The 20,333-nt window shown below is 39.6% G+C and overlaps 1 protein-coding gene across 15 annotated transcripts in view; it reads left to right on the top strand.

The window, feature by feature from the left end:
• Nucleotides 1–20,333, top strand: part of TXNDC11 (thioredoxin domain containing 11) — a 75,867-nt gene that overhangs the window by 27,400 nt on the left and 28,134 nt on the right. For 9 of the 15 annotated variants that reach the window (XM_023557354.2, XM_023557355.2, XM_064295593.1 and 6 more), the window contains one exon: nt 3,577–3,673. In XM_023557354.2, the coding sequence (XP_023413122.1) occupies nt 3,577–3,673 (97 nt within the window). Of the gene's footprint in view, nt 1–3,576; nt 3,674–19,782; nt 19,984–20,333 lie in introns of those variants that run through there. The other 6 variants (XM_010597305.2, XM_023557350.2, XM_064295597.1 and 3 more) reach the window with 3 other exon arrangements.

The raw sequence follows: 20,333 nt of genomic DNA, 5'->3' as shown, positions 1-20,333 counted from the left end.
CAGGGAGGTGTGTGAACTCCTGAACCTATGGCTGGTACACGTTGACCTACCCCACAGGGGCTGGGGGTGAGCTGACTAGAACAAGACTGAATGAAGAGAGAGATGTTCGATGTTGTGAGCTAGTGTAGATTGCTGCAGTTTGATGGCTTGCTGTGGACTGGACTTTGCTTACTGTTGCAGATGCTCAGTGTTCCAGCTGGAATAGAAGAGTCTGCAGACCAAGGAACATGCTTGTCTCCTCAGAATACTGGTTTGATAGAGATGGGCAATTTAGAAATTGGCTATGTAAAATGGGGGGAGATAAAGGCATAAATGGCTGGCTTACACGCTTTTGTGGGTGTGCTTACACTCATAATGAGTGAGACAAAAGAGGATCCCCACTGAATAGATTCCTCTTTTCCTGATAGGTCTGGGGAGAGAGGGTGAGGGAAGAGGCTAATAGGATTTTGTGATTCAGTTGTGAGTGTTGATTGTTAACGGGGTTAATTATTATAAAAACTGTAATTGTAGAAGCTGTAAATATGAAAGAGTAGACTAAGGGGAAGCCACAGCTAGACTGGGGCACAGTGGCTGAACCTAAAGTGCCTTAAAGGTTTTACTATGCGGATACCTCTTGAGGCTTCAGAGCAAGGGAATAATCTTCTCTCAGTTAAATTTTATTAGACACCAGAAAGGGTGAAGCCGAGATGACTTAGAGAACCTGACCAGATCAGATGGATACCTGCAGCAGACCTGAATGGCTGGTACCTGAGTAACCTCACCCTGAGAACTATTTGCCCCACTTAAGGACTAATTGTTAATGACTGTTTTGGACTGGCAAAATGATTGGGAGGGGGAAGTTGTCCTCCAAATATCAAAGAACCATGGCTAGAAAAGCCAGAGGGTAGCCTGTGGTACAGTGAGTTGCTTTTATGTCTTTTCTAGCCGTGGCCTTGTAACTCCCACCAAATGACTGGTGGAACTATGCAAATGAAGCATTTGTGGCCCACCAAGGGGATTGGGTAGCATCCTAATAATTCAAATAATGTGTATGGCAGCCTTGTTGGGGTGGGACCTGCAAATAAAGTGTATGGAACATTAACGAGGGGATTAGTTTTGCCATCCTGCTAGGCTTAACATGAGCCATCCCAGTGGCAGACACGGGGGGCCCCACTACCACCAAGAAGAGACAGAAGTAAAATGTGTCTTTTGGACCTGTGATCCCTGCCTTGAGAACCTCCTAGACCCAGGAGACAGAGAAAGACAGAAGGAGCTATAGACCGGAAGTGGTGTAAGATGGTGAGAAGAGGGGGCAGCAGAGCCAGGAGACTGGCACGAGACGTTGCAGCAGGCTTCCCTGCCCACGGACCGAGGCAGTTACCGTGAATGTGCCGACCCACAGGGCAAGAGAGCTGAGTGCCTTTGGGCCGAGGCTTGCTGGTGGTGTGGGGTGTCCCTGGGTACTTATTAAAACCGAAAACCAAACCCAGTGCTGTCGAGCCAATTCTGACTCATAGCGACCCTATAGGACAGAGTAGAACTGCCCCATAGAGTTTCCAAGGAGTGCCTGGCAGATTTGAACTGCCGACCCTTTGGTTAGCAGCCGTAGCACTTAACCACTAGGCCACCAGGGTACTTATCAGCAGAGTTAAAGAGCTTTGTAACACTTGATCGAGCAGGGTTGGGTGGAGTGGCCAAGAGGCCGAGGGCCAGAGGTATGATTATTATAGAACAAAGCCAGACAGAACTAGTGCTTGTGGGGGCAGCTCAGAAGAGGCTGTCCTGATTGGAGAACTGTATCCTGAGTCATTCCTGCTCCTGAATTATAGCCTGTTACCTTATCCTAATAAATTCCATAATTGCATGATCTGTGTGTGTGGCCGTTGCAAGAACTGTTGAACCCAACAGAGAAGTAGAGAGTGCCGTGGGAGGGATGGTTGGTGTCAGAATTGGTAAAAAAAAAGGTTGGAGAGAGGACCTCCACTTCATAGGAATCAACCCGGGGTATTTGAAGTTGGTAATAATTCTATTTCTTGAAAGTTGGGCAAGGTCCGACGCCTGCATACCACAATTTTTATGTTGTCTTTGTGTCTAGTATTAGCAGAATTTCTGAAGATTGTGTCTTCCTTTGTTCTTAATAGGAAAGTATATTACACCATCATAGTGTGGTTTTAAGCCTTTAGAATTCAAGTATGATACCATTCTTCTCTAAACCAATTCTAGATTGATTTAAAAACGTAGGGTAGAACAAAAGAAAATGCTGTTTTCAATACCTTTGCTTTCTGATTTCCTCAGTTGTTTGAGAAATTGGTAATCTGTTGATTTTTTTTTTTTTTAACATTTTAGGATTATACCTTCTATCTCAGTTTCTGTCAGAATGAAAACCAACCGTTTTATTTAAAGTTGAGTCTTATGAGAATGAGTGGTTTGTATTTGAAAGATAGTACCTTCCACTACAGATCAGAAATTTCTCTTATACAACATGCTGATCCTAAACTTTATCAACTGGTTACAGTTTCTACCTGTTAATAATCATATCTGCTCAACAATTACTTATTAAGAGCATTGTGCTAAGTGCTTTGAGGCCAGAAAGAAGGATCCTTTACATTTGCCTAGTGCTTGATAGTTCATCAGGCTCACCTTCACAGTTACCCCATGAGGAATTGTCCCTTCTGACATATAACTAAATGGAGGCTTCACATTGAAGTGTTTGCCCAAGGTCATTTAGCTAATGGAACTTGGACTTGAACTTAGGTCTTTTGACTCAAGCCTAGCACTCTTTCCTCTGGGATCTCACAGCTTGGTTTTTGAGATAGATATGATTATTATAGCACAAAGCTGGACAGAACTAGTGCCACAGGGCCTTCATAGAAGGCAGAATGCATCTGGTAGGGGACAATTACTGTAGCTGGTTTGGCAGAATGGAGGGGCTTGTGCTAACCTTAGAGATATGGAATGAGCAAGTAGAAGTAAGTTTGTGGGAATGGAGGAGCAAGAGATGGGGCCCTCTGCAGACTGTTCTATTGAGAGAGGAGGTGGCCACTGTGGATTGTTGGATTCTGAGTTTGAATGATCTTGAGTGCAGGTGAAGCCAATCAGATTTAATATGAAGTCAACTAAGTGTGAAGGTACATTTGGAGTGAGTGAAAGGAAGCAACTGAGGAAGAAATCTAAGGAATGTGACAAACAAGTTACTGACATTGCTTGATTGGAGCTGTTAAAAGCGAGTACCTGAAATTGATGGTAAGGTTTTGAGACAGGGGCCTAGGATTGTGCTGTCAACAGAGGGTGGAAAGAAGAACCTATGTAGGGAGAAAGGGGGACGTTTCAGCTCTGAGGTGCCCCTGTACGACAGCTGTGGCATCTTGTAAAAGCTGGTGCAACTCCATGCCTCCCGCTGTTTGTTGTCTAAGTGGAAGGAAAGGTCAACCCTAACCTGCAACCTTTATCATGTGGTTAGGCTTTTTTAAAAAATGAAACGCAACAAAATGCATTAGCTGTCAAATTGTACTAGCATGTCTTTCTTTTTTAAAAAAATATCCTGCATTGCAGAGTCACGAGTGGTATGTGAGTCACCTAAGCCTGCTCTTGTTTCAGCAGCCTGGAGTACTCGGATACTTTGAGTTCAATGGCTCACCCCAACCACCTGGCTATTTGACCTTCTTCAAATCAGCCTTGCATTCATTAAAGAAAGGTAAACATGATTTCTATTAAGACATTTTAGAATTGTATTTGTATTGACGTTGTTATGTGTATGTTACAATTATGATTCTGTTTTTTTAAGTTGATTTGCTTGATTGCTTTTCTCAGTGTATTTATAGTAAGTATGTTGTTTTATGTTCCATCAGTAGCAAACTGAAAGCACTGTATTATTTCAGACGTAGTCTCTTAAATGTTTAGCTTTTTAAAAATGTAGCTCGATTATACTGTCTGTGTAGTTCTACATTTTGCATTTTAAAATTCATTGTACCATTATCTTTTTTTTTTTTGTAGAGTTACAAACTCTGGGCAGAGTTTTGGATATACCATACTTTAGCAGTACGTTTTCTTTGAAGAGTATTTTTACAAGTAAAGTCATGCCACATTACAGCATATTTAGAAAACAGAAATTACTAGTAAAGTTTACTGCCAGTTTCAGTATTCTCAAATCAGTATTTTTCCATTTAGTTGAATCATGTATTATTTGGGATCTAACTTTCTAGATTAAACATTGTATCATACCCAGTTTTTCATGCTGCTCCGTGTTCTTTCTCTCAATCAGTCACTACTACCAGGTCCTGTTGGATACATTTTCATCTGTTCACTTGTCTCTATTTCCATTGTTTACCGCTGTGGTCTAAGCCTGCATTACCCCACATCTGGACCATACCAGCAAAAAAACCAAACCCATTGCTGTCCGGTTGAGTCCAACTAATAACAACCCTACAGGACAGAGTAGACCTGCCCTATAGGGTTTCCGAGGAGCAGTTGGTGGATTTGAACTGCTGACCTTATTGGTTAGCAGCCAAATGCTTAACCACTGTGCCACCAGGGCCCTGGACTATACCAGTAGACACTTAACTGGTATCCACTCTCACCCCTTTTCAAGCCAGTCATAAACTGTAAATCCCAGCTCACATCGCATAACTCCTCTGCTTTAAAATCTTCAGTGGCGGCCCACTGCATTTAGAAAAAACTCCAAAATTATAACATCACCTCTGACCTCTCTCATCTCACCTTCTCACTGGCCCTCATGCTCTCTGGGCTCTGACTGCACTGGACTTGAGCTGGCCAGATCTTCCTCACACTAGGGCCTTTACTGGTGCTAGTCCTTCAGCCTGGAATGTTTTCCCCATTTCCCTAGTCCCTAGGGCCCAGCTTTCCACCTGTCAGACCCATATTCATCCTTCAGGGCCGAACTCAAATATCACTTTGACAATCTAAATAATTGATCTGCTCCCCCAAATCTAAATTTGGTATGAGATGATTTGTTTAATATCTGACTTCTTGTAGACTGTGAGGTTTCTGAGGGTAGGGACCATGTGTCTTCAGCTTAGTGTTCCCTTTCCAGTGGCTGGTAAATAGCAGGGGCTCAATCAGTATTTGCCAAACGAGTGATGAAATCAATGGCTGTATAATCTTCCCCCAGTAGATTAACCAAAAGTATGTAACCATTTTTCTGTTACTGGCTGTTAGATGACTTCTTTTGTTACTGAATATTATCTGATTTTTACACAAATAACGTGTGTACCCTATATCTGTTTGCCAGCTGCACCCTCTCCCTGTGAGTTATTTTCATAAGCCTGCTATGCTAAATTTTTTTATAGCAAGGACATGTAAAAAAAAAAAAAATGACATACCACAGTTATCAAAATGCCTTACAGTAGGAGGGTGTGGTTGGCAAAAAATCATAGAATGTGCACGTTGTTTACATAAAATACAGTAGATTTTTTTTTTTTTTTTGCTATTGTAACTGTATGCCATTAATACATCAAACAATTTAAAGACTGGTCTTTTTAATATATACGTCTTAAGATTTTACGCATAGAGAATGTACTGTGTTCAAGTTTTTCGCCTGTGGGGGAGATTAGGGAAGGAAATCAGGTTGTCACATAAATATGTCATCTGTCTACTTGGAAGACTTTGAGCTGCAGAGCTTCAAGTGACTAAGAAGACTTAGGGAATCAAAGTGTGAACTTTGAAAACAAAATACTGCGTATTGCCTAGTTAAATAAGCTTAAGAAGCAGACATTCAAAGCTCCTTCTGGAAAATTAAATAAAGCCCTTGGAAGAAGACCTCAACTGAAGATTATCTATAAAAGGACGATCTAGAATCCTTCACTAAAATGATGGCAGCTTTCAGGTTCCTCAGTTGAAGAGAGTATTTCGAGATCTTGGAAGGATGTTCTGTTATCTCGTTAGCTCAGTTGTGTGCTGCTCTGCCATGTAGTAAGAATTAAATCATTCATCTTAAATTATGTTTTTATTCAGAGGTTTCCCAAATTGTGTTTCTTTTGGAAAAATCTTTCCAAGTACAAGACAGTATCTTTTTCTGTTCTTTCCTTCTTTTTTTTTTTAAGTTAAGGAAGGTGGTGGCAAATGGATAAAAATTAGTTGCAGGTACAAAGCAGTCCTCCTGGTCAAATTCCTAATTTTGACAAATGAATACATGAGCATTCTCAGAATAAGTGGTAGTCTGATTTACTATATTTTTTCCCTATATCTTGTGAGTCTTGTTGGGTGTTGTAAAATTGTGTTGCATATGCAATTTGGCAGAAGCTGAGATTCATCCTAATTAATCCTTATACCTCATTTTTATGGGTAAGCGCCCACTTAAGCTTGATATGAACCCTTTTTAGAAGAACAGGGCAAATTTGGAATGATGATTTTTTATAATATGTGCACTATGAAAGATTTTGCCTTGGGTATGTGGCCTTTTTTTTCCCCCTTTTCCTGTTTCTTTTTCCTACCCTGAAGTCATATGATACTTATCATTAATAGCAGATGTGTGGTAAGAGAAACATGTGAACCCTCCTTTTTTAATGATACAGTTCCAAATGTAAATTGTAGATCAGTGTCATGTTTAGATTGTGTACACAAATCGAGGTCTGAGAAACATTTGAGACACTTAACATTTGGTTATGGAGAGCTTAACTGAAGACATGTTTAGACTGTTGTGGTAGAAAGCAGATGTCCTGGTTCAACAAACTACAAATGTTTATAAAATGCACGCTTTCCCATCTCCTTAATGATTTTTTTTTTTTTTTCTGTAATTGTCTTAGAAAAAGCCAGGACATTTTCTGAGTTATACATTTGTTTCTTGAAGCTAGCTGGCCATCAGTCCACAAATATTTTGAGAGTATAACATGTATTGAATATCCTGACTAGGATCTGTGGGAAATGCTAAGGGGAGAACTCATTCCTTGCCCTCAGGGATCTTAGAGCTTAGTTGTAAGATCTGGTTCTGTAGTACTTTGCCACTGCCTTGAAAGAATATCTGTCTAGTGCTTGATATGTTTAAGCACTTTAATAGGGAAATAGGGAAAATTCACTACCACCTTAGCACTAAGCGTTAACTTGTTTTCTCTCTCTTTTTTTTTTTTTTAGCCATTTCCTTTCATCTCAGATACCCATGTCTTTTACCTGTTGATCTCAGCCTTAGTGGTGGTCTGTTTGTGTAGGCTAGCTTGTTAGGTGATATGAGCCGTAACCCTGCTGTATTTCTTCCATTGTTGTCCTAGCCTTTTGACTTACGTCATTTTAAAAAAGTATTGATTTTATTATTTGTACCTTTAACACTTGTCATCTTCCAGTATAAATATTAAATGATATGAATTTCTTTATAAGAATTTACATCTCAGAATAGGTCTGTTCTGTAATTAAAAAAATTCTTTTCTTTAAACTAACATATGTAGTTTAAAAAGTTGCCTTATGAGTTGTGACTGTTGGGAATATAACTCTGGCAAAAGACTATTGCTCTTGACATCTAAATGTCTCTTATTGCTAAACTACACATGTTAGCAAATTGCACAACCGTGTTTATACTACGTAAAAAATAAATAGTATAAATTTTTAAAATAGTGCTTGTATATTTTCATGTATGTAATTGAGCCTGTGGTTCTTTTTCTTGACTTTGTTATTTTTTTCTAAAAATCTGACTGGTAATTATCTTCTTTTAAATTTTAAAAAGTATTTAGCACTTTACCTGGAATTTCCTTTGGCTTGAAATATACAGCACAGTTCATTTTTTTACCCCCTTCTTACTGGTTAATTAGTACCATTTACAAAAGGATGCTTTGCTTCTTCCTCATCTGGATGATACCTGCTTTATCACAAAATACATTCTTACATGCAGTTCTGTTTATTTCTGCCTTTTGTCTTGATCTAGATACCTATTTTTGTATGAGTAAGTGCAATTTCATTTCTTGCTCTGTAAGTTTTTATTACGTGGTAAACTCTGGATCTGCTTCCTCTAGTTCTTGTGTTTTGTGGAATATCCTTTTATATTCATCCATGCCTTTTGATTGATTTTGGTTGGAATTATATTAAATGTGTAAATTGACTTGGAGATAATTGATATGTTTCTTAACATGTAGCTTCCCTTTCTAGAATCACAGCATGATTACTCATTTATTAATTTTTCGTAATAAGTCTCACACATCTCTCTCTAATGTTTAATCATTATGAAGTGCTGAATGATTAATTGTGGACCAGCAGTCTATGTGTCTATTTCCAGAGTCTGAAGGAAACCAGCTCTCTTGAACTCCTCTGCTTTACTTTTTCCAGACAACAAAGCCTACTCCTCTTTGAACCTTTTCACATTTGATCTTGGCAGATTCAGGCTGCTGCTTTGGCCTAAAAAAAATTTGGTAGAGGGGTCAGTATTGTTAAGTTGCTTGCTTGATTATTTTTTTCCTCATTTTGTGATTATTATGTTATTAGCTGTAAAAATATATTCTGGTAAAATGTTGTTATATTATGCTATGAGTCTGAATTTTTTTAAACTTTTTTTTAATAATTTTTATTGAGTCAGTGAATTTTTAAGAAGAGAACATTTGCAGCACATTTTGATCCTATTATCCAACCTACAAAAGGGATGCAGTGCAGTCTAGAGGGAAAAGCAGTGGCCTGGGAGCCAATAGTGTCTGGTCCTTAGGCTTTGCCTGCCCCTGGTGAGGTGTGTAAACTTGAAACAAATTATTTAATTTTCCTGTGTTTCAGTTTGTCTCTCTGTAATATTGAGGAGAGTAGGGACAAGGATAAATGCTTGTTTTATAAAGCCACGTTTCACGTGTAAAATATTTCATGTGTAAATAAAACCTAAAACCAAAAACCCATTGCTATCGAGTTGATTTGCTTTAAGTGAGAGTTTACAGTTCAAATCAGTTTCTCATACAAATAACCACACGCATGTTTTTATGTGCCCCTAGTTGCTCTCCCCCACGATGTGACGGTACACTCCTTCTCTCCACCCTGTATTTCCTGTGTTCATTCAACCAGCTTCAGTCCCCCTCTGCCTTCTCATCTCGTCTGCATACAGGAGCTGCCCACTTAGTCTCAAGTGTCTACTGGAGCTAAGAAGCACACTCCTTACTAGTATCCTTTTATGTCTTATAGTCCAGTCTAATCTTTGAAAAGCTGGCTTCAGGGATGGTTTCAGTTTTGGGCTAGCAGAGAGTCCGGGGCCTGTATTCTATGGGGTCCCTCCAGTCTCAGTCAGGCCTTTAAGTCTGGTCTTTACTAGAATTTGAGTTCTTCACCCCAATTTTTCCAGCTCCATCAGGGACTCTGTTGTATTCCCTGTCAGGGCAGTCGTCGGTGGTAGCCAGGCACTATCTAGTTCTTCTGGTCTGAGGCTGATGGAGTCTCTAGTTTATGTGGCCCTTTCTGTTTCCTGGGCTCGTATTTTCCTTGTGTCTTTGGTGTTCTTCATTCTCCTTTGCACCAGGTAGGTTGGGACCCATTGATGCATCTTAGATGGCCGTTTGTGAGCTTTTAAGATGCTAGAAGCCACTCACCAAAGTGGGATGCAGAATAAACTTTGTTATGCCAGTTGACCAAGATGTCCTCTGAAACCATGGTCCCCAGATCCCCACCTCTGCTACTCTGTCTCTCAAAGTATTTGATTGTATTGAGGAAAGTTCTTTTGGTTTAGTCCAGTTGTGCTGACTTCCCCTGTATTGTGTGTTATCCTTCCCTTCACCCAAAATAATTCTTGTTTACTATCTAGTTAGTGAATACCCCTCTCCCTCCCTCCCTACCCTCATAACCATCAAAGAATGTTTTCTTCTGTGTTTAAACCTTTTCTTGAGTTCTTATAATAGTGGTCTCATACGATATTTGTCCTTTTGTGAGTAATTACACCCAACATAATGCCTTCCAAATTCATCCACGTTAAGAGATTTTTTACAGATTCATCATTGTTCTTTATCGTTGTGTAGTATTCCGTTGTATGAATATACCATAATTTGTTCATCCATTCATCAGTTGATGGGCACCTTGGTTGTTTCCATCTTTTTGCTATTGTAAATAGTGCTGCAGTGAACATGGAGTGTGTGTATCTATTTGTGTGAGGGCTGTTTTTTCTCTAGGATATATCCCAAGGAGTGGGATTGGTGGATTGTATGGTATTTCTATTTCTAGCATTTTAAAGAAGCGCCAAATTGATTTCCAAAGCTGTTGTACCATTTTACATTCCCACCAGCAGTTACAAGTGTTCAGTCTCTCCGCAACCTCTCCAACAATTACTATTTTGTGTTTTTTGAATTAATGCCAGCCTTTGTTGGGGCGAGATGGCATCTCATTGTAGTTTTGATTTGCATTTCTCTAATGGCTAATGATCGTGAGCATTTCCTCATGTATCTGTTAGCTGCCTGAATGTCTTCTTGGGCGAAGTGTCTGTTCATCTCCTTTGCCCATTTTTTAATTGGGTTATTTGTCTTTTTGTTGTTGAGGCTTTGCAGTATTTCGTGGATTTTAGAGATTAGACACTGATCGGTATGTCGTAGCCAAAATTGTTTTCCCAGTCTGTAGGTTGTCTTTTTACTCTTTGGTGAAGTTTTTGGATGAGCATAAGTGTTTGATTTTTAGGAGCTCCCAGATATCTAGTTTCTCTTCCGGTGTTTGTGTGTTGTTAGTAATGTTTTAGGTACTGTTTATGCCATGTATTAGGGCTCCTAGCGTTATCCTTATTTTTTCTTCCATGATCTTTATCGTTTTAGATTTTATATTTAGGTCTTTGATCCATTTTGAGTTAGTTTTTGTGCATGGTGTGACGTATGGGTGTTGTTTCATTTTTTTGCAGATTAATATCAAGTTATGTCAGCACCATTTGTTAAAGAGACTGTATTTTCCCCAGTTAATGAGCTTTGGGCCTTTGCAAATACCAGCTGCTCATAAGTGGATGAATTTACATCTGGATTCTCAATTCTGTTCCATTGGTCTATGTCTCTGTTGTACCAGTACCCGGCAGTTTTGACTACTGTGGCGGTATAATAGGTTCTAAAATCAGGTAGTGTGAGGCCTTCCACTTTGTTCTTCTTTTCAGCAATGCTTTACTTATCTGGGTCCTCTTTCCCTTCCACATGAAGTTGGTGATTTGTTTCTCTGTCTGATTAAAAAATGGCATTGAAATTTGGATCAGAAATGCATTATATCTATAGATTGGTTTCAGTAGAAATTGATATTTTCACAATATTGAGTCTCCCTATCCATGAGCAAAGTATGTTTTTCCACTTTTGTAGTTCTCTTTTGGTTTCTTGCGGTAGTGTCTTACAGTTTTCTTTGTATAGGCCTTTAAGTCTTTGGTTAGATTTATTCCTGAGTATTTTATCATCTTGGGGGCTATTGTACCAATAGTCTTAAGTCCTGTAAAAACTCATTGCTGTCAAGTTGATTCCAACTCATAGCAACTCTACAGGACAGGGTAGAACTGCCCCATAGAGTTTCCAAGGCTGTAATCTTTACGGAAGCAGACTGCTTCATCTTTCTTCCACGGAGCTGCTCATGTGGTTGGACCACAGATCTCTTGGTTAGCAGCCAAGTGCTTAACCATTGTGCCACCGGGGCTGCTTCATAAGTCTGTAGTTAGCTTAATTAGAAGCTAAGCCACCTGGCTAAAAGCACTTAAATAGGTATTATACAAAAGCACCTACACAAGATAGTATAGTGTATAACTTGAGTGGCCAGCAGACACCTGTCTTCTTCCCTTTTCCTGTAGCACTCCATTCCTGCATCTCCTTGTACTGCACGTGTCCTGACTGTAAAATTGACCGTATCTCTCTCTCACCAGAATATGAGCTTTTTTGTTCAGAAAATACTTATTGAGTGTCTTGAGGTTTTATCTGATTGCTCTGGCAGCTGTAACCCTCTGTCCGACTGTAGTTGTATGTAAAAGGCTGAAGGAATGACTAATAAAGGACATTTTACGTTGGAAAATCTCAAGTAAGAATGATTTTAGCTGTAGGATTTTGAAAGTAATTTTGGGTCCCCTCCCACCGTCACCACCACCACTACCAGTTCCTCCTCACGCCTCACCCTTTTCAGATTCCTTAGGCCAGAATGTAGGAATCACTCACAGTAGGGGTGGATGGAGCCTGTGCTTACTCCAGTCTTCTCCCTTTTTCTCTTCTCTGGCTTGTCACTATCCTCTGATATTAGGATTCTAATGAATTTGATTAAAATTCACATGTTACCTAAATGTCACCTTGAAAATACACTAAACTCCTAACTGAAGATAGTGTTTCCACTCCCTACCACCTTTGGAAATTCCTTGGGAACCTTGTGGCATGAGTTTTTAAGAAACACCCTTTGGCAACGCTGGCCTCATGGATTTATTTAGAGGAAGAACTTCTGATTCCAGCGTAGGGTCCAGCAGGCAGCATCTGGTGGCGCTTGATTTGCTGGTAGAATCTAGTCAGGATGTGTAAAAAGTACCCTCCTCCATATTCTTTTTCACTGATAAAGCTCTTTTTAGAGCCTTTTTCTGTTAAATTATGAAATTTTATACAGCTTCAAGAGATCTGAAGGTAGGGTTTTCTTACCCCTGTATTGGCATTTTTTTTTTTTTTAATAATTTTTATTGAGCTTTAAGTAAACGTTTACAAATCAAGTCAGTCTGTCACATATAAGCTTATATACACCTTACTCCGTACTCCCACTTACTCTCCCCCTAATGAGTCAGCCCTTCCAGTCTCTCCTTTCGTGACAATTTGGCCAGTTTCTAACCCTCTCTATCCTCCCACCTCCCCTCCAGATAGGAGATGCCAACACAGTCTCAAGCGTCCACCTGATACAAGTAGCTCACTCTTCATGATCATCTCTCTCCTACCCATTGTCCAGTCCCTTCCATGTCTGATGAGTTGTCCTCGGGAATGGTTCCTGTCCTGGGCCAACAGAAGGTTTGGGGACCATGACCGCCGGGGTTCTTCTAGTCTCAGTCAGGCCATTAAGTCTGGTCTTTCTATGAGAATTAGGGGTCTGCATCCCACTGATCTCCTGCTCCCTCAGGGGTTCTCTGTTGTGCTCCCTGTCAGGGCAGTCATTGGTTGTGGCCGGGCACCATCTAGTTCTTCTGGTCTCAGGATGATGTAAGTCTCTGGTTCCTGTGGCCCTTTCTGTCACTTGGGCTCATAGTTATCGTGTGACCTTGGTGTTCTTCATTCTCCTTTGGTCCAGGTAGGTTGAGACCCATTGATGCATCTTAGATGGCCGCTTGTTAGCATTTAAGACCCCAGACGTGTATTGGCATTTTTAAAAGCACTAAAAAACAATGGACTGACTTCTTAGACAAGGTTGACTTGGGGACTGGCTTTATTTTCTTGGGTTACTGGGTCTAACACTTGGCTCTCTGGACCCAGCATTGGGCTTAACATTTCTCCCAGAGTGAAACAGTCTCTGGGGTCACTTGGCTTTCTCAGATAATCTCATTCATTGATTGTCACTACATTCACTCTTCGAAGGAGACCTTTTTCTAATCATCTGCCTGGGTTTGGAGGCTTCTGGGTATAGATTAATAGATGTTAAAATAACCATATTAGAAATTCCATACTTTTTGTCCCTACTCATAAAACTGACATTAATTACATTATTATTTTGGTGAAGAAACCATCATATTTCCTAGGAGATGCTTTTATTCCCATTAAGACTTATTTCTTAAGCCTTGTAAATGCTGGTAGGTAAGAACTAAAGCCAAAAAAAAAAAAAAGGGAGGGGGTTCCTAGCGCTTGAGGTTGGATTCAGAAGCATGATTTATTCATTCAGTAGACATTTGAGGATCTACTATGTGTCACATCTACAAAGATGAATCAGACCTATTCCCTGCTGTCAGTAGCAGTCACCACAGCTAGTTTGGCCAACAGATACAGTTGCCAGTGATATAAGTACAGTGACAAGACAGTGACAGGCTTCATTAGAGGATGAGCAGGACACTCAACTGAGCTCAGGGAAGACTGCTCAGAGGAGGTAGTGCTGGGGCAGGGAGGAGCTATTAGGTGGAGGGAAAAGACCCACCGGTGAACTCCAGGTGAGCCACAGTTTGGAGTTCATAAGGAACTACAGAGTAGAAGATACTTGGGGCTGGGGAAAGCAAAAGGCGTGTCTGTTTTTCCTCAGCTGCAGGAAGTTCAGAACTGAGTTTAGTGTTAATTTATAGATACTAATTGATTCTTTGAATTCATGTATTTGCAAATTCATGCCATCTTTACTTTCTAATTGTTTTGTGATATTTTCTATCCTTACTAAAGTTGTCCTGTTTTATGGCAGGTGTGTGTGTATGTTGTTCCTATTTCATCGAGGCTTTTTTTTTTGGAAGTTGAGCTAAGATTCCAAGACAAAGAACCAAAAACATTAAAATCTCTTTTTAAAATAATTCATTTTATTTTTGATAAAAATATCACCTCAAAACATACACCAGTTCAACAGTTTCTACATGTACAGTCAGTGACATGGGTTACATTCTTCAGGTTATACAGGCATTCCTGCTATCCTTTTCCAAATTATTCTCCCCCAGTAATATAATGTCATTGCCCCCTAATTTCCTATCATATCCTTTGAGTTCCTGTTGTCAGTTTGATCCCATATAGATAGATCTTAAAAGAGCACAATGCTCAAGGCAGACATTCTTTTACTAGTTAAGCTAAACTATTGTTTGGTTTTAGGAAGATATTTTGGTTTAAAGGTTATCTCAGGGCAGTAATTTCAGGGATTCACCCAGCCTCCATGGCTCCAGAAAGCCTGGATTCCATGAGAATTTGAAATTCCCCCAAAACGTTAAAGTTTTACCATGAAAAAACCTCAGGGATCACCTTCTGTAATGGAGTCACGGCTTAGTGTCAAACAACTTAGTGCGGACAAACCTGGTTCTGGTCTGTACTTGACCACCTTTTATATACAGTTGAACATTATAAGCTAGTACTTGACTGAGTCCTTTCACAAGCCAAGCTCTTTACCTGGATGATCCAATCTTCACTGCCACCGTTTGAAGGAGGGACTGTTATCGCAGTTTTACAGATGAAGAAACTGAGGTTCTGAAGAGGTTGATAACTTATTGAAGGGTCACTGTAGTAGGTAGAATAACTCCCCAAAGATGTCCAGTTTCTAATTCCTGGAGCCTGTGAATATGATGGCAAGGAAGAGTGAAGATTGCTAATGAGGTGACCTTGAGATGTATCCTTGATTATCCAGGTGGGCCCAGTGTAATCACAAGTTTTCTTAAAAGTAGGATTGAGAGACAGAACAGTCAGTGTCCATAAAGAAAACTTGATTAGCCACTGCTGCTTTGAAGGTAGGGGGGACCACAAGCCAAGGAATGCAGCAGCTTCTAGAAGCTAGAAAAGACAAGAAAATAGATTCTCCCTCAGAGCCTCCAGAAGGAACACAGTTTTGCCGACACCTTGATTTTTTTTTAGCTCGGTGAGACCCATTTCAGACTTCTGACATCCAGAACTGTAAAATACATTTGTTTTTTAAGCAGCTAAGTTTGTAGTAACTGGATACAGCAGCAATAGGAAACTAATACCTTTACATGCCAGTAAATGCTGGAGCTAAGGTAGGAACCCAGGACCATGTGACTCCAGAGCTTGCTTGCGTGCATGTGCTTCCCCCCCACCACCACCCCTTCTCTCTCTAGCCACCCTACTCTACTGGAATGAGGCCGGTGGCACAATATACTGATTCCCTCCTCCTATCCTTTGCCCTTGATGTTGTTTTAAATATAATGCCTCCTTCTGGTTAATATCCACTTTGTAATTTTTCAAGTCCATCTGAAGGCTTGTGAGTTTTATAAATACTGCCTAGCTAGCATGATGTCTGGCACATTATAGATGTAAAATGGAAATTTCCATACTTCCTTTTTAGAACTCCTCTTGTACCAATAGGCTGTATCTCCCCTCTTAGCAACTTGTATTGTTTTCCAATTTTCCCTTGGGCTTTAGTGATATCTTTCTAACAAAAAGTTCCTGTCTCTTCTGATAACAAGCCAGATTACTGGCAAGTGTCTTACAGTGACCATGGCGCTGTCACTCCTTCTCACTGGTCTTCAGATTTCCTACCCTTAAAAATAAAAGAGCTTTGTCGTAGTTGTCTCAAAGGGACATGTCAGCTTGACAGCACAATGGCCCTTGGCCTGTTTTTTGTACGTCCTGGAATCTAAGAGTCATTTTTATATTTTTAAAAGATTGTTTAAAAAAAAAAAAAAGACAGTGCAGGACCTCATGTAGCTGACCCTTACGCTAGACTATAAGAGCAGCGTGAAGGGGGTGGGGAGGGATTTATAAACAGATACCTGAAGTCTATCATTTCCTGAAGGTAAAAAAAAAAAGAAGATGGGAGAATTAATTGAAATCCATACAAGGGAAGTATTTTAATTGATCATTTTAATATTATGCTTTGGTTTAAAGAGAAGGGATAGGGTGAGAGTATTGTTTTACTCTCAAGTTAAGTATATGTGATAGTGCATATTCACTTCTCTACAGTAGTTCATTTTCCCCTAATAATGTATTTAGAACTACATTTCTCTTACCCTCTCCCCACCCAACTCACAAGAAAAAAAAAAAATCACAGCTAAGAAGTTAATGTTTACTCAGAGTTGAGCAGTATCTTGGCAAACACCGGAATGTGAATATTGTATTTATGGTGCCTAAATGCCAGGTTTTTTTCCCTAGGTAATTGCTTTGTGGTTTATATTAAGAATTTTAAACATATAAAATCTCAAAGTCACATTTTTAGGGAAAAAAGTACAAACAATGACAATAGTTTGTACGTTGAAAAATAATTCCATAATCTGTTAAACTTCTTTGAAGATATTTATCATTTTGATGGGTATATTAATCATTGGAGATGTATAAAGTCACCATTGAATGAATGGTTATGAAGCTCTTGAAAATGGATCATTATATAAATATTGAGTAACATTGGAGGGGTTATTTTTATCCCATTTTATATAAGCCTCTGTTTCTCCTTTTTCCTCCTTGTCCAACACCTTGGAAAGAAGAGTAAGAAAGCAGAAGTTAATAAAAATGACAGCATGTAGAATAAAATGAGAATTGTTTCTGAGCACATGGAAGGTACCTTGATCTAGATTTTTCTTTTAGAATGTCTACACTATGGGCCATTTATTTCCTCGGGAGTAAATGACTTCTTATTTGTGCTGATTAAAAGCCGTGTGAATTAATCTAGCAGTGTTTAGTTTTTAAGTGCATCATGGTTTATTTGTCAGCAGTTATCTTTGTGACATTTTTTTTTTTTTTTTGACCTGATAAAGCCATTTTGCTCCCTGAGCCTTGAGAAGTTAGCTCACGGAGAAGTCACCTGGATTGCAGAAGGTGGCCAGCCCTGATGTGAAGAGTCTCGTGTTCAGCTTCCTCGTTTCTTTTCATTTTCTCAGAGTGCCCTTGGGTACCTTACTTTGTAATACACCAAATGCTATTTTCTGTAGGCTTCAGAGAGAGACTTCATTTCAGAAACTCAGCAGTTTATACCCAGAGTCACCAGGTCTACAGCCCCAGTTTTCTCTTTCTGAAGGAGAGGAACGCATCCTTAAAAATCATCATTCTCTGCTGTTGGAGAGATTTTCCTGGAAAAAGTCTGAGAAGTATTGTCTTATATATCCTTCCCAGATAATGGTCCATTATTGAGACCTATTGGCTACTGGATTTATTGTCTCAGCCTAATTTTCTTCCTGAGGTAAATGAATCTTGCCTTTTCATTGTTACCACCTTGGCATAGTCCAGTAGAAATATAATAGAAACCACATAAAAAACCATTGCTGTTGAGTTGATTCTGACTCATAGCAAACCTATAGGACAGGGTAGAACTGCACTATAGGGTTTCTAAGGCTGTAATCTTTATGGAAATGCATAGCTTTTGCTTCTGGCAGGACCCTTTATTATTAATTTTAACACACAAAAAGTCTGTTCTCTTTCCTAGCAAAGGATAAACTATTCTTGTTCTTTCTGGAATGTTTGGGAATGTTAGCATCTTGCCTCACAGAGATGGTTTGTCACTCAGAATGTGTATGCTTTACCCTAACATTAAATTGAAATTTTAATACTTAAATATTTAATAAAATTTTAATAATTAAAAATTGAATTTCAGGCAAACAGTATTAAACAGTAAAGTAGTTTGATATTAAAATGTTACACAGAAAACCTTGATAGAAACCAGAGAACCAGGCAAGTCTAAATGGAGATCAGATAGGATTTCAGAACCTTCTGTTCTCGACGCATCCTGGGTGGCTACCCTGAGGTAGAGGGTGACACTGGTGTGTGGAAGGCACAAGAAGGGCAACTGAAGTTATTCCCAGGGGTGTGTGGGAAGCAGGGGTAGAACATTCTTTTAATAACAGGGAAGAACCCCAGCCTCATAAAAGATGGCACGGAATAAACCTGCATAAGTGCTAAAAGTAGACAAGATTTCATGGACCACGGCAATACAGTCTGCAGACAGCACAAGCATCAGCCTGGGAGTGTTGGTTCCCCTTCTCTCAGGTCCCATGGGAGACATGACATGATGGGCCCAGGTGGTGACACAGTAGTCATACTGTGGTCACCTTGGCCTACTTGACTGCCTTCATGACCAGCTACAGAAACTGCTCAGTACCAGGGGACAATAAGCCCTTGCAGTTTGACACATCAGCAAGCGTGTGCAGGGAAGTCCAGGGCCCTCCTACTCTGTTCCATCCTCTTATCCTTTCCATCCTGTTCCCAACTGCTTCTAGGAGGTGACCAATCCCTTTGGTCTTTGGTTTATCCCTCCTGGGTTTCTTTTTGCACAAATGAGCAAATATGAGTATGTTTTTTATATCCCTTTGCTTACACGAAGGTAGCATACTACAGAAATGCTTTTGTACTTTGTCACGTTTTTTTTTTTGTGTACACTCTGCACTCTTGTTTAGAACCTAACTTCTCTGGCTTTTCTCCATCTCATTCTTATAGTTTGATCTACCTGTAAGTGTTCCTCTTAATTTTTCAAGTGAGTTAGTAAGAAAACTAACCTTCTGTAGGTATTTTAATCATCACATAAATCACTACCTCAAATATCCAGCAGGAATTGGGATTCTTGACATTCATATCTATTTTGCAGTTATGTTACAGATATTTTCATTAATTCTGAAGTCTGTGCCATACAGCTTTACTAGAATAGAGTGCTAAAGCCAGAAAGGACCCCAGAGCTCAGCCCCCACATATGTAAATGAGAATAGAGAGTCAAAGGTTAAGGCCTTTCCTCAAGGGTACACTTTAGTTGATGGTGTTGGGACCTGAAACAGGTACCCTGATACTCCCAGTCTGGGGCTGTTTCTGCTAAACCACACTTTGTTGTTCTTTCATACATAGGTTACTAATGTTTAAGCTAATCAGAATACTGTAATACGTATCAGTAGAAAAAAAAACTACATAAAAAAGAACCTTGACAAAGTGTATTGCATTCTGTAGAACTTTAATTCTTTTACTTAGGTGACCTTGTTATGTCTTACTGATCTTTCTGACACCAGTTGTCACTGGATGGTTAATAGAGAGTTTAAACAGACCAAATACCAGGCTAACAGAATTTACTGAGAATTTTTTTTTTTTAATTTTATTAATTGAGTAGAACCATGCCATCATTGGACCATTGGTGGGGGTGGGGGCATTATTCTGAATTTATTTTTAATTAGTCAACAAATTCAAAATCCTTAATTATAATATTGAAGCTTTTTTTACTTTTAGGACCAAAGAGTTCATTTTGTAAATAATAAAGATCCCTTTTGTTGAAAGCTCCGGGTATGTAGATGAGAAATCCTATTTTCTTGCGTCATTCTTACATTATAAACTTGCTTTGCTAATCCAGCAGCTCTTTGTTCACCAGACTGCAGATTGAAGCTGTTCTTCCAGCAAGATTTCCACCATGTGCAGCACCTTAAATAGACGCCTGACTTTTATAAATTTCTCTGTGTGTGAAAAGTGAAGTTTTAAACTGTCATATGTTTGAACGTGTTGGAATCTGTTCTGCGAAGATAGGCTGTCCACTCTTAGTAATGCAGTTAAAGAGGTTTGTTTTTTTTTTAATAATTTTTATTGTGCTTTAAGTGAAAGTTTACAAATCAAGTCAATCTCTCACACAAAAACCCATATACACCTTGCTACACACTCCCAGTTGCTCTCCCCCTAATGAGACAGCCAGCTTCCTCCCTCCACTCTCTCTTTTCGTGTCCTTTTTCACCAACTTCTAACACCCTCCACCCTCTCATCTTCCCTCCAGGCAGGAGATGCCAACATAGTCTCAAGTGTCCACCTGATCCAAGAAGCTCACTTCTCACCAGCATCCCTCTCCAACCCACTGTCCAGTCCAATCCCTGTCTGAAGAGTTGGCTTTGGGAATGGTTCCTGTCCTGGGCCAAC

The sequence above is a fragment of the Loxodonta africana genome, chromosome 12, assembly GCF_030014295.1.
Source record: "Loxodonta africana isolate mLoxAfr1 chromosome 12, mLoxAfr1.hap2, whole genome shotgun sequence".
Classification (NCBI taxonomy): domain Eukaryota; kingdom Metazoa; phylum Chordata; class Mammalia; order Proboscidea; family Elephantidae; genus Loxodonta; species Loxodonta africana.
The sequence above is the reverse complement of the archived record's forward strand: the minus strand, read 5'-3'. Positions and strand labels throughout refer to the sequence as shown.